The sequence below is a fragment of the Scyliorhinus canicula genome, chromosome 10 (genome assembly GCF_902713615.1).
Source record: "Scyliorhinus canicula chromosome 10, sScyCan1.1, whole genome shotgun sequence".
NCBI lineage: Eukaryota > Metazoa > Chordata > Chondrichthyes > Carcharhiniformes > Scyliorhinidae > Scyliorhinus > Scyliorhinus canicula.
Genome location: NC_052155.1, coordinates 67,349,741 through 67,365,439, shown reverse-complemented (window position 1 = coordinate 67,365,439; position 15,699 = coordinate 67,349,741). Strand labels below are relative to the sequence as shown.

The following is a 15,699-nucleotide window of genomic DNA, read 5'->3' as shown; positions in this document are numbered from 1 at the left end:
AATGACCAAATAATTTACTTTTTGTAAATTATTTTTATTGAAGTTGCTTAAGATAAAAAATGACCAGGCCACTGAGGAGAACTCACCAGCTCATCTTCAATTATTGACATGGGATCTTTTTCATCCACCCGAGGATGGATGGAGCCTTAGTCTAACATTACATCCAATTGTGTACCATTCCATCAGTACTCCATTTATGGGCCAGTTTAGATTATGTGCTCAAATCAGATGGAACTCCACAACTTCTGACTCTGGCGAGAATCATGGTTGGCAAATGAGTGGGTCAGGAAAGATTTGTTGATGAACCCATTGATATCTTCCATTACCAAATACAACAGTTAGCCAATTTTTTTAGGCCCACCATTGCTTATCAAGGGATTATGTTATGTAGCTTATAATGCAAACATTTTGCTTGAACACACTATTACTCCATTATTACATCTACTATGTTGTGCCTATTAACTCTAACCCTAATTTTCTTATGGCCACAGCTATTCTTTGAATGTAAGTTGTCCTTTAATTAGGACCATGATCCAGAAGGGGATTTTTTTTTAAAACCTTGAAACCTGTAGAATTTATCCAGTTTTTCTTTCCAATTGAGGCTGTATAATACAGGTTAAAGTTAATAAAAAGTCAAAACTTTACTAAAAAACACCGAATAACTCCAAATTAGAAAGGGTGAAGGTGATGGAAGCAGGATATGCACATAAATTAACTCAAATAATGAAGATATCTGTACTAAAGGACATTAATTTTCCTTTTCTGAACTCTATTATTTTCTATATGCTTTAGGATTTCTTGCTCACCAAAATGTCACTTTAGTCCACCTATCTACTTTATACCTGAAGATTATGGCAACTCTTTTGACATTACCCTACAGAAATACCATAGGTTCAATGCAAGCAAATGCTAAAAAGATGCAAGAACTGTTAGTGGTAATAACGAGGTCTTCAATCATCCTAATATAGACTGGGAAAATAACAGTGTAAAAGGCAAAGGTGGGCAGAAATTCCTGAAACGTGTACAATAGAGCCTTTTTGATCAGTGTGTTTCCAACTCAAAGGGAAGGAAATACGGCTAAATCTTGTTCCGGAGATTGAAATGGGGCAACTAAAGCACGTTTCACTGGGGAGCAGCATTTGGAGATCAGCAATCATATCATCAGGTTCAGAGAAACTATGGATATAGAAAGGAACAATCAAGCATGAAGAATTTAATTGGAATATGACTTATTTCAGTAAACTGAAAGTGAAGTGGGATAAATATTGGTTGGCAAAAACAATAAACTGACCAATGAAAGGCTTACAAAGAGGAGATGGTGACAGAGGAAACAAATTCATATAAAGGGGGGAAAACAAAGTACCTCCAATGCTGGAGTTCCATGGGTGACAAAAGTTAGAGATGAAAAATGAAAGAAAAAGGGCACACATTAAATATAGGGCTGAATTCTCTGCCTCCCAACACTAGCAGCGAGAATTGCAATTGGGGGAGGAATAGCGGGGTAATGCAAAAATCACTATTTTCACTGACACACATTCAGACGCCATTCTCCAGCCCCCAATGGCGGCATTAGTGAAGTTTGCGCCCCACGCTGGTGGACCCATGCAAAACGATCATTTGCCTGGATTTAAATCTCATTAGCGGGTTGCACACAAGTATCTCCACCCCTTCACAATGCTCCACTCCCCTCAGGCAGGAGTCACACAAGAGCAAATTGGTGCAAGTATTGACAAGCGGGGCCTGGATGCCATGGCTGCTGAGGGGGAGCGAGAAGGTAAAGAAACTCTCAAAACCTGTCGGGCTTGCTGAGGGGTGGCAGTCTGGGCCGAGGAGAGTAGCGGGGAACAACTTGGTGCCAAGTCTCCGTGGACTTGAGTGCCCCCCTTGGGATTGGGGTGGACTCCTCAAATTGCCATTTCTGCAGTATGTGATTTAAACACACCCCTCTAGTGCTAGTTACAAGCTCCTGGCTGTTCACACTGATGAATGCTCACTGTGTCCTGTAAATCCTCAGAACCACTGGTGATGGGGGAAACCCACCTAGACAGCCCCCTGGTAACCCTCATACCCCAGCTGTGTCAATAAGGGGATGAGTCGGTCAAGCTCAATCACCAGCCCAACAGGTGTTGGCACTCCTCAGTGCACTCATCAGAAGCGCAGCCCCATAGCAGAGGATTCAGAGTATAGCAGTGCTCACCCCAACCAAAGGACACATGCACCGTGGCCTTTGGAACTCTCTCCCTGATGCACTGCCCTCATAAAGAGGATACTGCAGGTGCAAAAATGCCCCCCCCCCCTCCACCATCAGCCCCCTGACCCCACATAATGGTATCCCCTCCAATGGAGTTCCCTAGAAGTCCCACCCTTGGCCCAATCCCTTGGCACTGCCACCCTGGAAATGCCCCGGCACTGCCGTATCCCTCACCACCTGGGAGCTATACTCATCTTCTCGTGCTCTGGCATGATATTCGCGACTGGTTTCCGGTTTTGAAAACCAGCAGTGAATCCCACCGGCATGGCATCATGTTGGCGGGTGGGGTTTTGGGGGGGGGGGGGGGGGGGGGGGGGGGGGAACATTTGACATTGTCCAAAGATATGGCGTCAAGCCGTTTTGACATTTAAATGCATTCTAATGTATTGAATAAAGGTTCACGCCCAGATGATCACATCATCAGGGAGGGCCCGGGAACATTGCGCTCGGAAATCTCACCAGCGCAAATCCAGTTATGGCCCTCTTACACGAGTTGGTGGCCACAACGGGATCTGTGCCTGCAGCAAACCGGCCCTCACCCGATGGCCCATCCTCAACTGGCGTACTGTGTTCAATTTCGGGTATCTAACTTTAGGAAGGATGTCAAGGCCATAGAGGGGATAGATATAGTAGGATAGGGCAGCACGGTAGCACAAGTGGCTAGCACTGTGGCTTCACAGCGCCAGGGTCCAAGGTTTGATTCCCCGCTGGGACAGTGTGTGGAGTCTGCACATCCTCCCCGTGGGTGCGTGGGTTTCCTCCGGGTACTCCGGTTTCCTCCCACAGTCCAAAGATGTGCAGGTTAGGTGGATTGGCCATGATAAATTGCCCTTAGTGTCCAAAATTGTCCTTAGTGTTGGGTGGGGTTACTGGGCTATGGGGATAGGGTGGAGGTGTTGACCTTGGGTAGGATGCTCTTTCCAAGAGCCGGTGCAGACTCGATGGGCCGAATGGCCTCCTTCTGCACTGTAAATTCTATATCTATAATAAGTTATAGATATAGATATTTTTTACAATAAGGTGTTGTGATCTGGATTCAAATAAGGTGTTGGAAGTCGTTCAGCAGTAACTTACAAAAGGCTAAATACTTGACAACGAAAATCTGTGGGACTATTGGGAAGGATCAGGCAAATGGGACTAGCATACTTCCTCTACAAAGAGCCAGAATAGAGACACGGACAAAATAGCCGCCTTCTGTGCTATATCATCATGAATCCTATATTTATGGGTATTGATTTTGGATTCCCCTATAAGTGGAAACATATTTTCTACATTTACCCTATCAAACCCCCTCATCATTTGAAAGACCTCCGGTCACCTATCAGTCTACTCTCTCCGACATAAGTAAGCCCCAGCTTATTCCAATGTTTCCTGGTAGTAAAATCCAGATTTAATTTCAGGAAATCAATGGTAGGGAAATGTGCAGAAAATGAAGTTTTAACAAAATTAACAAATAATTTTTGAAGTACCTAAAATACAAAAAAAACAATGATTGAAGATGACAATCTTCAACTTGTACGTTTGTAAGAGATTGAAAGTTACATGTTGGCATACGCTTAAGGGAGTAAGCTGATGGATAACCAGATGAAAAAGCTTTAAGGTCTTTTCCGACGAGGAGAACCACAATATAATGCTGCTGCTGCCGCCAGATGATAAAGGAACTGCTCTGTGATCAAGCTTTTATTCAGTAGTGGATGGGTAGGAATTAAGAGAAGACAACTAAATTCAAATGATTGAAGGGTTATGCAATTCTTGAAAAGGAATGTTGTCTGAATGCTTTTTCCATGGGTAGATATGAATCTTGGATGGGATTCCCCAGTCCCCCAGCAGCATGTTTCTCAGTGGTGGGAGGCAGGTCTCAGTTTGTTGGAGGCGGGATTCTCTGTTCCTGCAATTGACAACGAGGCTTCCCATTGCAACCACCCCACTCTGCCAGGAAACCTGCGGACAGGGGTGTGCTGCCGGCGGGACCAGAGAATCCCACCGCCAGTGAACGATCGGATAATTCCGGCCATGGTCCCAATGCGCCAAGAGAGAGGCTATGACAAGAAACAACAATGAGGTGTAATAACTGAAGGGGAAATAGAGAACCAAAATAAAAGAACAACATCACCCTCAGGCAGAGCTAAAAAGGTGGCAAGTGTGAAAAGGGAGGTGGTCAATGCAGGATTGAGGGTGTTGTACCTAAATGCACGCAGTATACGGAACAAGGTAAATGAGCTAGTTGGGCACATTGAAATTGGCTGGTATGATGTTGTGGGCATCACAGAGACGTGGCTGCAAGGAGATCACGGCTTGGATCTAAATATCCATGGATATGTGTCCTATCGAAAGGGCAAGCAGATGGGCAAAGGTGGTGGGGTTACATTGTTAGTAAGGAATTAAGTTAAATCGATAGCAAGGAGTGATATAGGATCAAAAGACATAGAATGTCTGTGGATAGAGTTGAGGAATCGCAAAGGTAAAAATATCCTGATGGGAGTTATGCACAGGCTCCCGAGCAGTAGTCAGAATATGGGGCAGAAAATAAATCAGGAGATAGGAAAGGCATGTAAAAAAGGCAATATTACAATAATCATGGGGATTTCAATATGCAGGTGGACTGGGAAAATCAGGTTGGTAGTGGATCCCTAGAAAAGGAATTTGCGGAATGTCTAAGAGATGGTCTTTTGGAGCAGCTTGTGACAGAGCCTACTAGGGAACAGGCAATTCTGGATTTGGTAATGTGTAATGAGGCAGACCTGATTAGGGAACTTATGGTGAAGGGACTCTTGGAGAGCAGTGACCACAATATGATAGAATTTACCCTGCAGTTTGAGAGGGAGAAGCTGAAATCAGATGTAACGGTATTACAATTAAATAAAGGTAACTACAAAGACACGAGGGAGGATCTGGCCAGAATTGATTGGAAAAGGAGCCAATCATGGAAGACAGTGGAACAGCAATGGCAGGAGTTTTTGGGGGTTATTCAGGAGACACAACAGAAATTCATCTCAAGGTGGAAACATGCTAAGGGGAGGATGAGGCATCCATGGTTGATGAGTGAAAGCATAGACAGCATAGAAGCTAAAGAAAAAGCATACAAAGTGGCGAGGATTAGTGGGAAGCCAGAGGATTGGGAAGTCTTTAAAAGCAATAAGAGAGGAGAAGAAGAAGTATGAGTGCAAGCTAGCTAGTAATATAAAGGTATAGAGTTTTTTTCAATATATAAAAGATACAAGATATAAACATACAAGAGAGAGGCAAAAATAGAAATTGGACCACTGGAAAATGTGGCTGGAAAAGTAATAATGGGAAACAAGGAAATGGCAGATGAACTGAATAGTTACTTTGCATCAGTCTTCACGGTGGAAGACACCAGTGGGATGCCAGAGCTCCAGGGAATCGGGGGCAGAGGTGAGTGCAGTGACCATTATTAAGGAGGAGGTTTTGAGGAAACTGCAAGGTCCGAAGGTGGATAAATCACCTGGACCGGATGGACTACACGCCAGGGTTCTAAAAGAGTTAGCGGAGGAGATTGTGAGGCATTGGTGGTGATCTTTCAGGAATCACTGAAGGCAGGAAGGGTCCCAGAGGACTGGAAAGTGGCTAATGTAACACCCCTGTTTAAGAAGGGAGGAAGGCTGAAGACAGGAAATTATAGGCCGGTTAGCCTGACTTCGGTCATTCATAAGATTTTAGAGTCCATTATTAAAGATGAGGGGCGGGATTCTGCCGTAATCGATGGGGTGGGAAACTCAGGCGGGAAGGAGTGGCGTGAACCACTCCGGCGTCGGACCGCCCCAAAGGTGCAGAATCCTCCGCACCTTCAGGGGCTAGGTCCGCCCCAGAGAGGTTTGCGCCCCACTGGCCGGCGGGGAAGAGGCTTGGCGCCACACCAACTGGCGCCAAAAGGCCTCCGCCGGCCAGCGCGAGTTGGCGGGAGATCGCGGGCCAGGTGGGAGCGCCAGCGTGTGCTGGCGTCATCCCAGCGCATGCACAGGAGGGTTCGTCTCCGCACGGTCATGGTGGAGGACAACAGTGGCCGATGTGGAGGAATAGAGTGCACCCACTGCACAGGCCCGCCCGCGGATCGGTGGGCCCCCATCGCAGGCCAGGCCACTGTGGGGGCACCTCCCTGGGCCAGATCCCCACATCCCCCAGGCCGCCCGCACCACCAGGTCCCGCCGGTAAGGACCTACTCCAATTTACGCCGGCGGGACCAGCAAACAAAAAAAAGGACGGCCACTCAGCCCATCGCGGGCCGGAGATTCGCCGAGGGGTGGGCGCTGCCAGCAGCCAGCGCGCCGCAATTCCCGCCCCCGCCAAATCCCCGGTGTCGGAGAATTCGGCAGCCTGCAGGGGCAGGATTTACGCCGCCCCCCCCGGCGATTCTCCGACCCGGCGGGAGGGTCGGAGAATCCCGCAGGTAATATTGAGGAATCAGGTGGGCTACAGAAGGACTTGGACAGGCTAGGAGAGTGGGCAAAGAAATGCAGATGGAATACAATGTGGAAAAGTGTGAGGTTGTGCACTTTGGATGGAAAAATGGAGGCATAGACTATTTTCTAAATGGGAAGATGCATATGAAATCCGAAGCACAAAGGGACGTAGGAGTCCTAGTTCAAGATTCTCTTAAGGTTCACATTCAGTTGGCAGATAAGAAGGCAAATGCAATGTTAGCATTCATGTCAAGAGGGCTAGAATACAATACCAGGGATGTACTTCTGTGGCTATATAACGACTCTGGTCAGACCCCATTTGGAGTATTGTGAGCAGTTTTGGGCCCCGTATCTAAGGAAGGATTTGCTGGCCTTGGAAAGGGTCCAGAGGAGGTTCACAAGAATGATCCCTGGAATGAAGAGCTTGTCGTATGAGGAACGGTTGAGGACTCTGGATCTGTACTCGTTGGAGTTTAGAAGGATGAGGGATCTTATTGAAACTTACAGAATAATCCGTGGCCTGGATAGCATGGATATGGAAAGGATGTTTCCACTTGTAGGAAAAACTAGAACCAGAGGACACTATCTCAGGCTAAAGGGACGATCCTTTAAAACAGAGATGAGGAGGAATTTCTTCAGCCAGAGGGTGGTGAATCTGTGGAACTCTTTGCCGCAGAAGGCTGTGAAGGTCAAATCACTGAGTATCTTTAAGACAGAGATAGATAGGTTTTTGATTAATAAGGGGATCAGGGGTTATGGGGAGAGGCAGGAGAATGGGGATGAGAAATAAAAAATCAGCCATGATTGAATAGCGGAGCAGATTTGATGGGCCGAGTGGCTTAATTCTGCTCCTATGTCTTATGGTCTTATCATAAAGAGATGGGCGGAGAGATCGATTCACAGTCCCTTCCCATTTCTGAAACCCTAATCTCCATAAAGAAAGATCACTTCAGGACATCACCAGGTCACCTGTACATCCTCTAATATTGTTCTCACTCCATTATGTCAAGCCTGGGAACAGCTCACAACTGTATTTGTGGCCCAACAAAAAAACAAATTAAGAAGAAAATAGAATCTGTTATCAAAAAGCAACAACTTGTCGATGACCAATAAATATATGTTGGCAATGTCACAGTGACCTACAGAAATCAGTGGAGTTATTGGTTTACATCACCTCTTCATAAGTGGATCTTGGTGGTGTCGCAAAAAACATAGCAGCTATTTTCTGTTGGACCCAGGGCAATTCTGCAAATGTGAAACACCTAGAGAGAAATAAATGTGAATGAATTAAACACGTTACGATTAGAAATTTAGCATCAACTGATTAAAGGACTATGAACAATCTTTATTTTGCTGGTCATTCACTATGCCAATAAATGTAGAATCAGCAGTCTGCGCCATTCTCAGGGTCAGAATATTAGCAACTTTAACTACTCTCCTCGTCAGGGTGGCAGGGTGGCACAGTGGTTAGCACTAAACACCACAGTGGCACAGAGGTTAGCACTACACACAGCGGCAGGGACCTGGGTTCAATTCCGGCCTTGGGTCACTGTCTGTGTGGAGTTTGCATATTCACCCCATGTCTGGGTGGGTGATAGAAACCTACTTTATTATAGGTAATAAAGGTTTAAGGGAAGAAATGATTTAGTGACACTATACTATTAAAAATCATATAATAAACCAGGACAGCAGAAAATGCCGAGAGCATGGGAAAAGATCTGAGAAGGAAGTCAGGATTCAAACTGACTATCCACACTGCAGAATAGACTCATTGTTATCATTACTGGGCAAACATCCCAGCTCTCGAGAATATGGTGGGGAAACAGGTGGTCCGATCACACCATATTATAGAAGCATGGAGCAGTTTTCCAATGCATTATCTCTTAAAACATTTTGGTCAATTAGATGAATAATAATTATTTTAACCCAATCACAGTCAGAAAGGGGACAGAACCTAAAAAAGATTATGATTTATTCAAGAGACAGGGAGAAAACTTTTGCGCGCTCTCTGAATTCATTTTAACCTAACCTTTGAAACCTATTTCTATGTTGCTTTGCAAACAGCTATTTATTTTTGTCTCATTTTTGTATCGTGCATTTTGATCTGAAGAAATTACCCCGAACTGAATTGTATCGTGAATTCAACTCAACCATCTGTATTTGCGATGGACAAACAACTTTTTAGATTCTGTATTCGTATAAAATTTGACTTGATCAACAGACTTTGAAACTGACATAAATATATACTTGACTTCACCTAAGAAGCTCAGTCTCGAGTTCTGTAAGATTGATATATAGTGCGGCGACACATAAATATTGATTTGATTTGATTTATATTCACATGTATTAGTATACAGTGAAAAGTATTGTTTCTTGCATGCTGTACAAACAATGCATACCGTACATAGGGAAGGAAAGAGAGACAGCAGAATATAATGTTACAGTTATAGCAAGGTATAGAGAAAAGATCAACTTAATACGAGCTAGGTCCATTCAAAAGTCTGAAGGCAGTAGGGAAGAAGCTGTTCTTGAGTCAGTTGGTGCGTGACCTCAAACTTTGGTATCTTTTTCCTGACGGAAGGAGGTGGAAGAGAGTATGTCCGGGGTGCGTGGAGTCCTTAATTACGCTAGCTGCCTTTCTGAGGCAGCGGGAATTATAGATAGAGTCAATGGATGGGAGGCTGGTTTGCGTGATAGACTGGGCTACATTCATGACCTTTTGCAGTTTCCTGCGGTCTTGGGTAGAGCAGGCTCCATACCAAGCTGTGATACAACCAGAAAGAATGCTTTCTATGGTGCATCTGTAGAAGTTGGTGAGGGCCATAGCTGATGTGCCAAATTTCCTCAGTCTTTTGAGAAAGTAGAGTCGTGGGTGGGCTTTCTTAATTATAATGTCGGCATAGGGGGACCAAGACAGGCAGTTGGTGATCTGTAAACCTAAAAACTTGAAGCTCTCGACCCTTTCTACTTAGTTTCCATTCATGTACACAGGGGCATGTTCTCCACTACGCTTCCTGTAGTTGATGATAATCTCCTTCGTTTTGCTGACATTGAGGGAGAGATTATTGTCGTCGCACCAGTTCACCAGATTCTCTATCTCATTCCTATACTCTGTCTCGTCATTGTTTGAAATCCGAACCATTATGGCGGTGTCATCAGCAAATTTGAAAATCGAGTTGGAGGGGAATTTGGCCACAGTCATAGCTGTATAGGAATATAGTAGGGAGCTGAGGACACAGCCTTGTGGGGCACCGGTGTTGAGGATTATCGTGGAGGAGGTGTTGTTGCCTATCTTTACTGATTGTGGTCTGTGGGTTAGAAAGTTCAGGATCCAGTCGCAGAGGGAGGAGCCGAGACCAAGGCCACGGAGTTTGGAAATGCGTTTCGTACGAATTACGGTGTTGAAGGCTGAGCTGTAGTCGATAAATAGGAGTCTGACATAGGTGTCTTTGTTATCCAAGTGTTCCAGGGTAGGGTGCAGGGCCATGGAGATGGCGTCTGCTGCGGACCTGTTGCAGCGGTAGGCAAACTGTAGTGGATCAAAAGTTCATCCGCGGCTTCTGGGGTGGAGGGCTCGCTCTCGCTGTCCTCTTGTTCAAAGCGGGCATAGAATGCGTTGAGCTCATCAGGGAGGGGTGCGTTGGAGCCAAAGATTTCACATACCTTCATCTTGTAGCCTGTTATGTCTTGTAGACCTTACCACAGACGGCGGGGATCCGTGTGGTTAGCCTGGGACTCAAGCTTGGTCCGGTACTGTCTTTTGGCATCTTTGATGGATTTCTAACAAGGGGCAGCACGGTGGCGCAGTGGGTTAGCCCTGCTGCCTCACGGCGCCGAGGTCCCAAGTTTGATCCCGGCTCTGGGTCACTGACCATGTGGAATTTGCGCATTCTCCCCATGTTTGCGTGGGTTTCGCCCCCACAACCCAAAGATGCGCAGGCAAGGTGGATTGGCCATGCTAAATTACCCCTTAATTGGAAAAAATGAATTGGGTACTCTAAATTTATAAAAAATAAATAAATAAATATTATATACAGATCCATCAGTGGGTTTCCTCCGGATGCTCTGGTTTCCTCCCAGTCCAAAGATGTGCAGGTTAGGTGCTAAATTAGTTCTTAGTGTGCAAGGGTTAAGAGGTGGGGTTATGGGGTTGTAGAGATAGGATGGGGGAGTGAGGCAAGGTAGGGAGCTCTTTCAGGGGTTGGTGCAGACTCGATGGGCCGAATGGCCACCTTCTGCACTGCAGGGATTATCTATGAAGTAACACACCACACAGCCATACCACAAATTACACTCAACAGCAGTGCTGAGTTAGAGTTGAACATTAGTGTTCAACAGGCTTCTCAATTAATTTCTAACTGGAAAGTGCAGGGAAGATAACTACAAATAAAGAAGAGATTAAACCATTTAATTTAGTCAATGTTCTGAAATAGAATGGTAGAACAAGATGGCTAAAAGCAGCAAGGTCAGATACTCCAGGTCCCACTGATGAGTTTTCATACTTGTTTACACATTACTAAAATAATATAGACAAACTCCTTGTAAGCAGAACTAAAGATTTACCACACATGCTATTACCATAATCCCATCAAATGAATTGATGTTGCATCTTTGGGATTAAGTTCAATGGCTTTCTGAAAGAGAAAAGAAAAGTATTTCAAATTATTGTTCCACGATCAACATTTTCACAATTCCTCCATTTATATGGCTGAATGTCAGAAAGACAGCAGGGAGGAAATGGCCTTTGTTTTATTACACAGCCGCCGCACTTAACATGCTTTTTTTCAGAATCACATAATTGTTACAGCATAGGAGGCCATTCGACCCATTTTGTCTGCTAGGTCTCCAAATTAACAATTCTAATCCTAATGCCGCTCCCCTGCCTTCACCCTGTAATCCTGCACATTCTTCCATTTTAGATAATAATCCAATTCGCTCTTGAATGCCCCCTATTGAACCGGCTCACAGGGCCTGGTGGAGAGGTTACAAAAACTACCAGGGCTCTTGCTCTCGGGAAACTCAGGCTCACTGCCCGAACAACAACAGATCTGCTGTGACAGTGTCCAAAGGAGCCAATCTGGCATGTAGGCCACCTTGAGTGAGAGGTTACTTGGCCAATGATTGATGTTGTGCTAAAGAATATGCTAAATTCCCCACAGTTTAAGGGGCTGGTTTCTGGTGTGCTGAGGAGCAGAGGGTGATTTCTTCAGACCTGGCTACAGAACAAGTTACGATAAAGCACCTATTGCCTTTGTGTTAATTCCACCGCTGGATCCTGCATAAGGAATTCCTGCTTCACAAGTGTAAATATTGGTGGTTCATGACCAAACTTCACTACCACCTCCCTTGATGGTGTTGGCCCCATTCCAACCTCCTCCCTCGGTGATGCGCCCCTCCTTCCTAACCTCTGCCCTCAACAATGTGGCCCTCCTACCTTGACAGCGGTGCCTTTCTTCCTAACTTCCTCCCTTGATGGAGTGGCCCTCCTTCCTAACCTCCTCTCTCCACAGCGCAGCCCTCCTCCCTAACCCACGCCCTTGTTGGAGTGGCCTTCCGCCTTAACCCCATCCTCGATGGCATGGCCCTTCTCCCAACCCCCTCCCTCGTTGGAGTGGCCCTCCTCCCTAACCTCCTCCCTGAACAGTGTGGCCCTCCTTCCTAACTTCCTCCCTCCACCATGTGGCCCTCCTCCCTAATCTCCCTCGATGGTCTGGCCCTCTTTCCTAATCGCCTCCCTCGATGGTGTGGCCCTCGTTCCTAATCGCCTCCCTCGATGATGTGGCCCTCCTTCCTAATCTCCTCTCTTGGTAGTGTGGCCCTCCTTCATAATCTCCTCCCTCGATGGTGTGGCCCTCCTTCCTAATCTCCCTCTATGGTGTGGCCCTCCTTCCTAATCTCCCTCTATGGTGTGGCCCTCCTTCCTAATCCCCTCCCTCGATGGTGTGGCCCTCCTTCCTAATCCCCTCCCTCGATGGTGTGGCCCTCCTTCCTAATCCCCTCCCTCGATGGCATGGCCCTCCTTCCTATCTCCCCTTCGACAGTGTGGTCTTGATTCCACTTGGCCTGCCAATTAGCTTATAAAGTGCCTTTCACAATCTCACAAGAGATTTTCATTGTAGTCAACGTTGTTATGTAAGGATTTCCGACACCAAACGTGCAGTTAGCAAGATTCACAAACAGAAAGAACCAGATTCCTGGGCAAAATTGGAGGGGTGCTCCCCAGACCCTTAACGCACCATACTGGAGCTTGCGACACAACCACCTACTTCTGAGCAAAATGTGCCAGATGTCATATTGGTGAGGAGTTAAGAAGGTTGATAAGGGGCCTGGAAACAGGAGAATCACCAGGGCCCATGCTTTTTCTCACTGTTTCTGGCTGCCTCCAGCACACTTTCAGGCAAAAGGTTCCACCATCTGAACCACTCACTGCATGAATAGGTTTCTCCTTTTAACAATTACCTTAAATCTGTGCCCTTTCATTCTCGATCGTTACACCAGTGGAAATCTCCCTATCTACTCTGTCCAGATCCCTCAGGATTTTGAATACCTTTATCAAATCTCCTCTCATTACACTCTTCTCAAAGTCACTATGTAACTGAAGTTCCTCATGCTTGGAACCATTTTCATGAAACCTTTCTACGTTCAGGCTAAAACCTTCACAATTTTCCTGCAGTATTGTGTCCAAAACTGGATGCAATACTCCAGTTGAGCCCGAGCCAGCATTTTATATGTAACTTTATTTCTCTTTCCCCTTATTAATAAAGCTTTGGATACTCAATGCACTCTCAACATATCCTTCCACCTTCAATGACTGATGCACATATACATCCCAAACTCATTTTCTTAAAAATTACTGCAAAATAGTTATGTCAAGAACAGCCAAGATTTTCAATTTGTGTTTTCTGCCAAGCTGTTCACCTCGAATGTCATTTGATTTTGACTTCAGCCAGGAAGAGTTTCCTTAGGGATTTGACGGAAAGCAGAGCTCAGTAACTGCCAACCAGCTCTCCAGTTACAGAATAAGGGAAGGGTTTTCTGCCAATGCAGGAAAGATTGTTCTCTGAGCCCTTGTCCCATCCTTAAGACATTCGGCTGCATGGCACAATCATTTGATCTGCAGCGTTCTTACCCATCACTTGAGCCTCAGAACGGGACCACCCATCGTATTTAACATCAGGAAGAATTCAATAATATATCTGAAGATGTAAATAAAGTATTCCTACTGGCCGTGTAAAGACTGAACAAATGGTTAGGTGCCACATATTATTATTTGCATAAAGAGTATTTCATTGTTTGAGGTTGAGGCTAATTTGTTGTCAAATGAGTTCAATTTACAAACTATCCAGTTGCAGGGTTTTTGATCTTTCTATGGTATCTAATTGGCACATGATGCAGATGGAGCTCCAACATGGATTACTTCACAATCACTATTTTCATGATCCAACTGAGCCCATCAGTCCACATTTGAAATCTCTCAACCAGTAAATATAGCAGATCAGAACTAAACTTAATTTAGAACTCTGACCAAGTGGGGTGGGTGAGGGAAGGGAGAGATTTCCACCTTGTGCTAGTTAAGGTAAAGTCGCCATAGTCCCAGATGACCATAGGCTGCTTTCTGTTTTGAGGGGGAGAGCTGACTGGTGGTGGTGATTTAACTCGAGGATCACTTCACCTCAGGCGAGGGGCAAGGTTGAGAAGGCAAGGTCATGACTAATTCAGCCTTATGGGAATTGAACCCGTGCTGTTAGCCTTGCTCTGCATCGCCAAGTGAGCTAAACTGCCCCCCTGCCCCCGTACTATTTAGAACAAAATTATAAATCAGCTTTATGTCGAAACAAGAAATAATTCTGTTGCAACAAACGCACAGAGGGCGTAACCCCTACAGATAACTAGAACTAGATAATATACGTGGATCAGTTGCATTTGATAATTATCTGGTGTTTGATCATCTATCGATTTAAAAACATTCTTTCAGTTCAGACATTTCAAAGGTATAGATAGAGAAAGAAAAATATACAGAGAAAGAAATACACTCATTTCAGGCTGACTGAGAGTCAAACATGTGCAGGTATCTTCCAGTTTCATTCATCAAAATGTATTGCTGCTGATCTCGGCTGTGTTTAATCACAACAATTAAACTTTATAGTCTTTAAGGGTTGAAAAACCTTCAAACCAGCTTTTCCTCAACAGCAGATGAATACATTCTATGTCCAACTTACTATGATTATAAACAATTTCACTGAAGAGCCATTTCTATTTTTGAAAAAAGCAAAAATGACAATCTGGTCAGCAACAGCAAAACATTCAATCAGAATCGTTAAATGTGAGATCAGACCATCATCCTGACTCCACAAGGCTCCCATCAAGATAGATAGCAACCGAGAAGGCCCGGCCCTTATCTTTATTGGGCTCATCTTAAAAATGGATAAAGAACAATAGTAACCAATATAAATGTGATTAACTCAATAATTTAAATCAGTTGAGCAGGATATAAGGGGGAGCTATCCTTGATTAATTGGTGGTAAAAATAGCTGATTATGTGATGGCCGACAATAAGAAATATTTAAATAGTGAAGTGGACATGATCAGTTTGAATATGTTCCAACTAGGAGTGAATGAAATGAAGTTAACGGTTCTATGAATAAATAATGAAGGAAGGGGAAATTGGGAAGTTTTCAGACGGGATATAAAAAAGACAACTGGTCAATATAAAAAGATATAGAAAAGGCTTTAATAAATATAAGTAAATGGTTAATCAATAAATGGGTGTCTTTCAAACAAGAGTAAAGAAATATCCGTCATAAGTAATTTACTTCAGATCTGATGTGGAGTACGGCCTCAACCGGGACCTTGGATTCATGTCGCATTACATTCACCCCTACTTTCTGGCCTGGGCTTGCGGAATCCAACCAACTGTCCTGGCTTGAGACAATTCACACCTCTTTAACCTGTGATTATCCCTCTCTCCAGTCGCTCCGTCTGGACCTGTAAAGACTTAATTACCTGCAAAGACTTGCATTCAAAGTA

The 15,699-nt window shown here is 44.8% G+C and overlaps 1 protein-coding gene across 4 annotated transcripts in view; it reads right to left on the bottom strand.

Moving 5' to 3' along the window:
* rmdn1 (regulator of microtubule dynamics 1) overlaps positions 1–15,699 on the bottom strand; it is a 45,832-nt gene that overhangs the window by 8,436 nt on the left and 21,697 nt on the right. For all 4 annotated transcript variants that reach the window (XM_038809123.1, XM_038809124.1, XM_038809125.1 and 1 more), the window contains 2 exons: positions 11,251–11,306; positions 7,847–7,934 (listed from right to left, as the gene is read on the bottom strand). In XM_038809123.1, the coding sequence (XP_038665051.1) occupies positions 7,847–7,934; positions 11,251–11,306 (144 nt within the window). The remainder of the gene's footprint in view (positions 1–7,846; positions 7,935–11,250; positions 11,307–15,699) is intronic.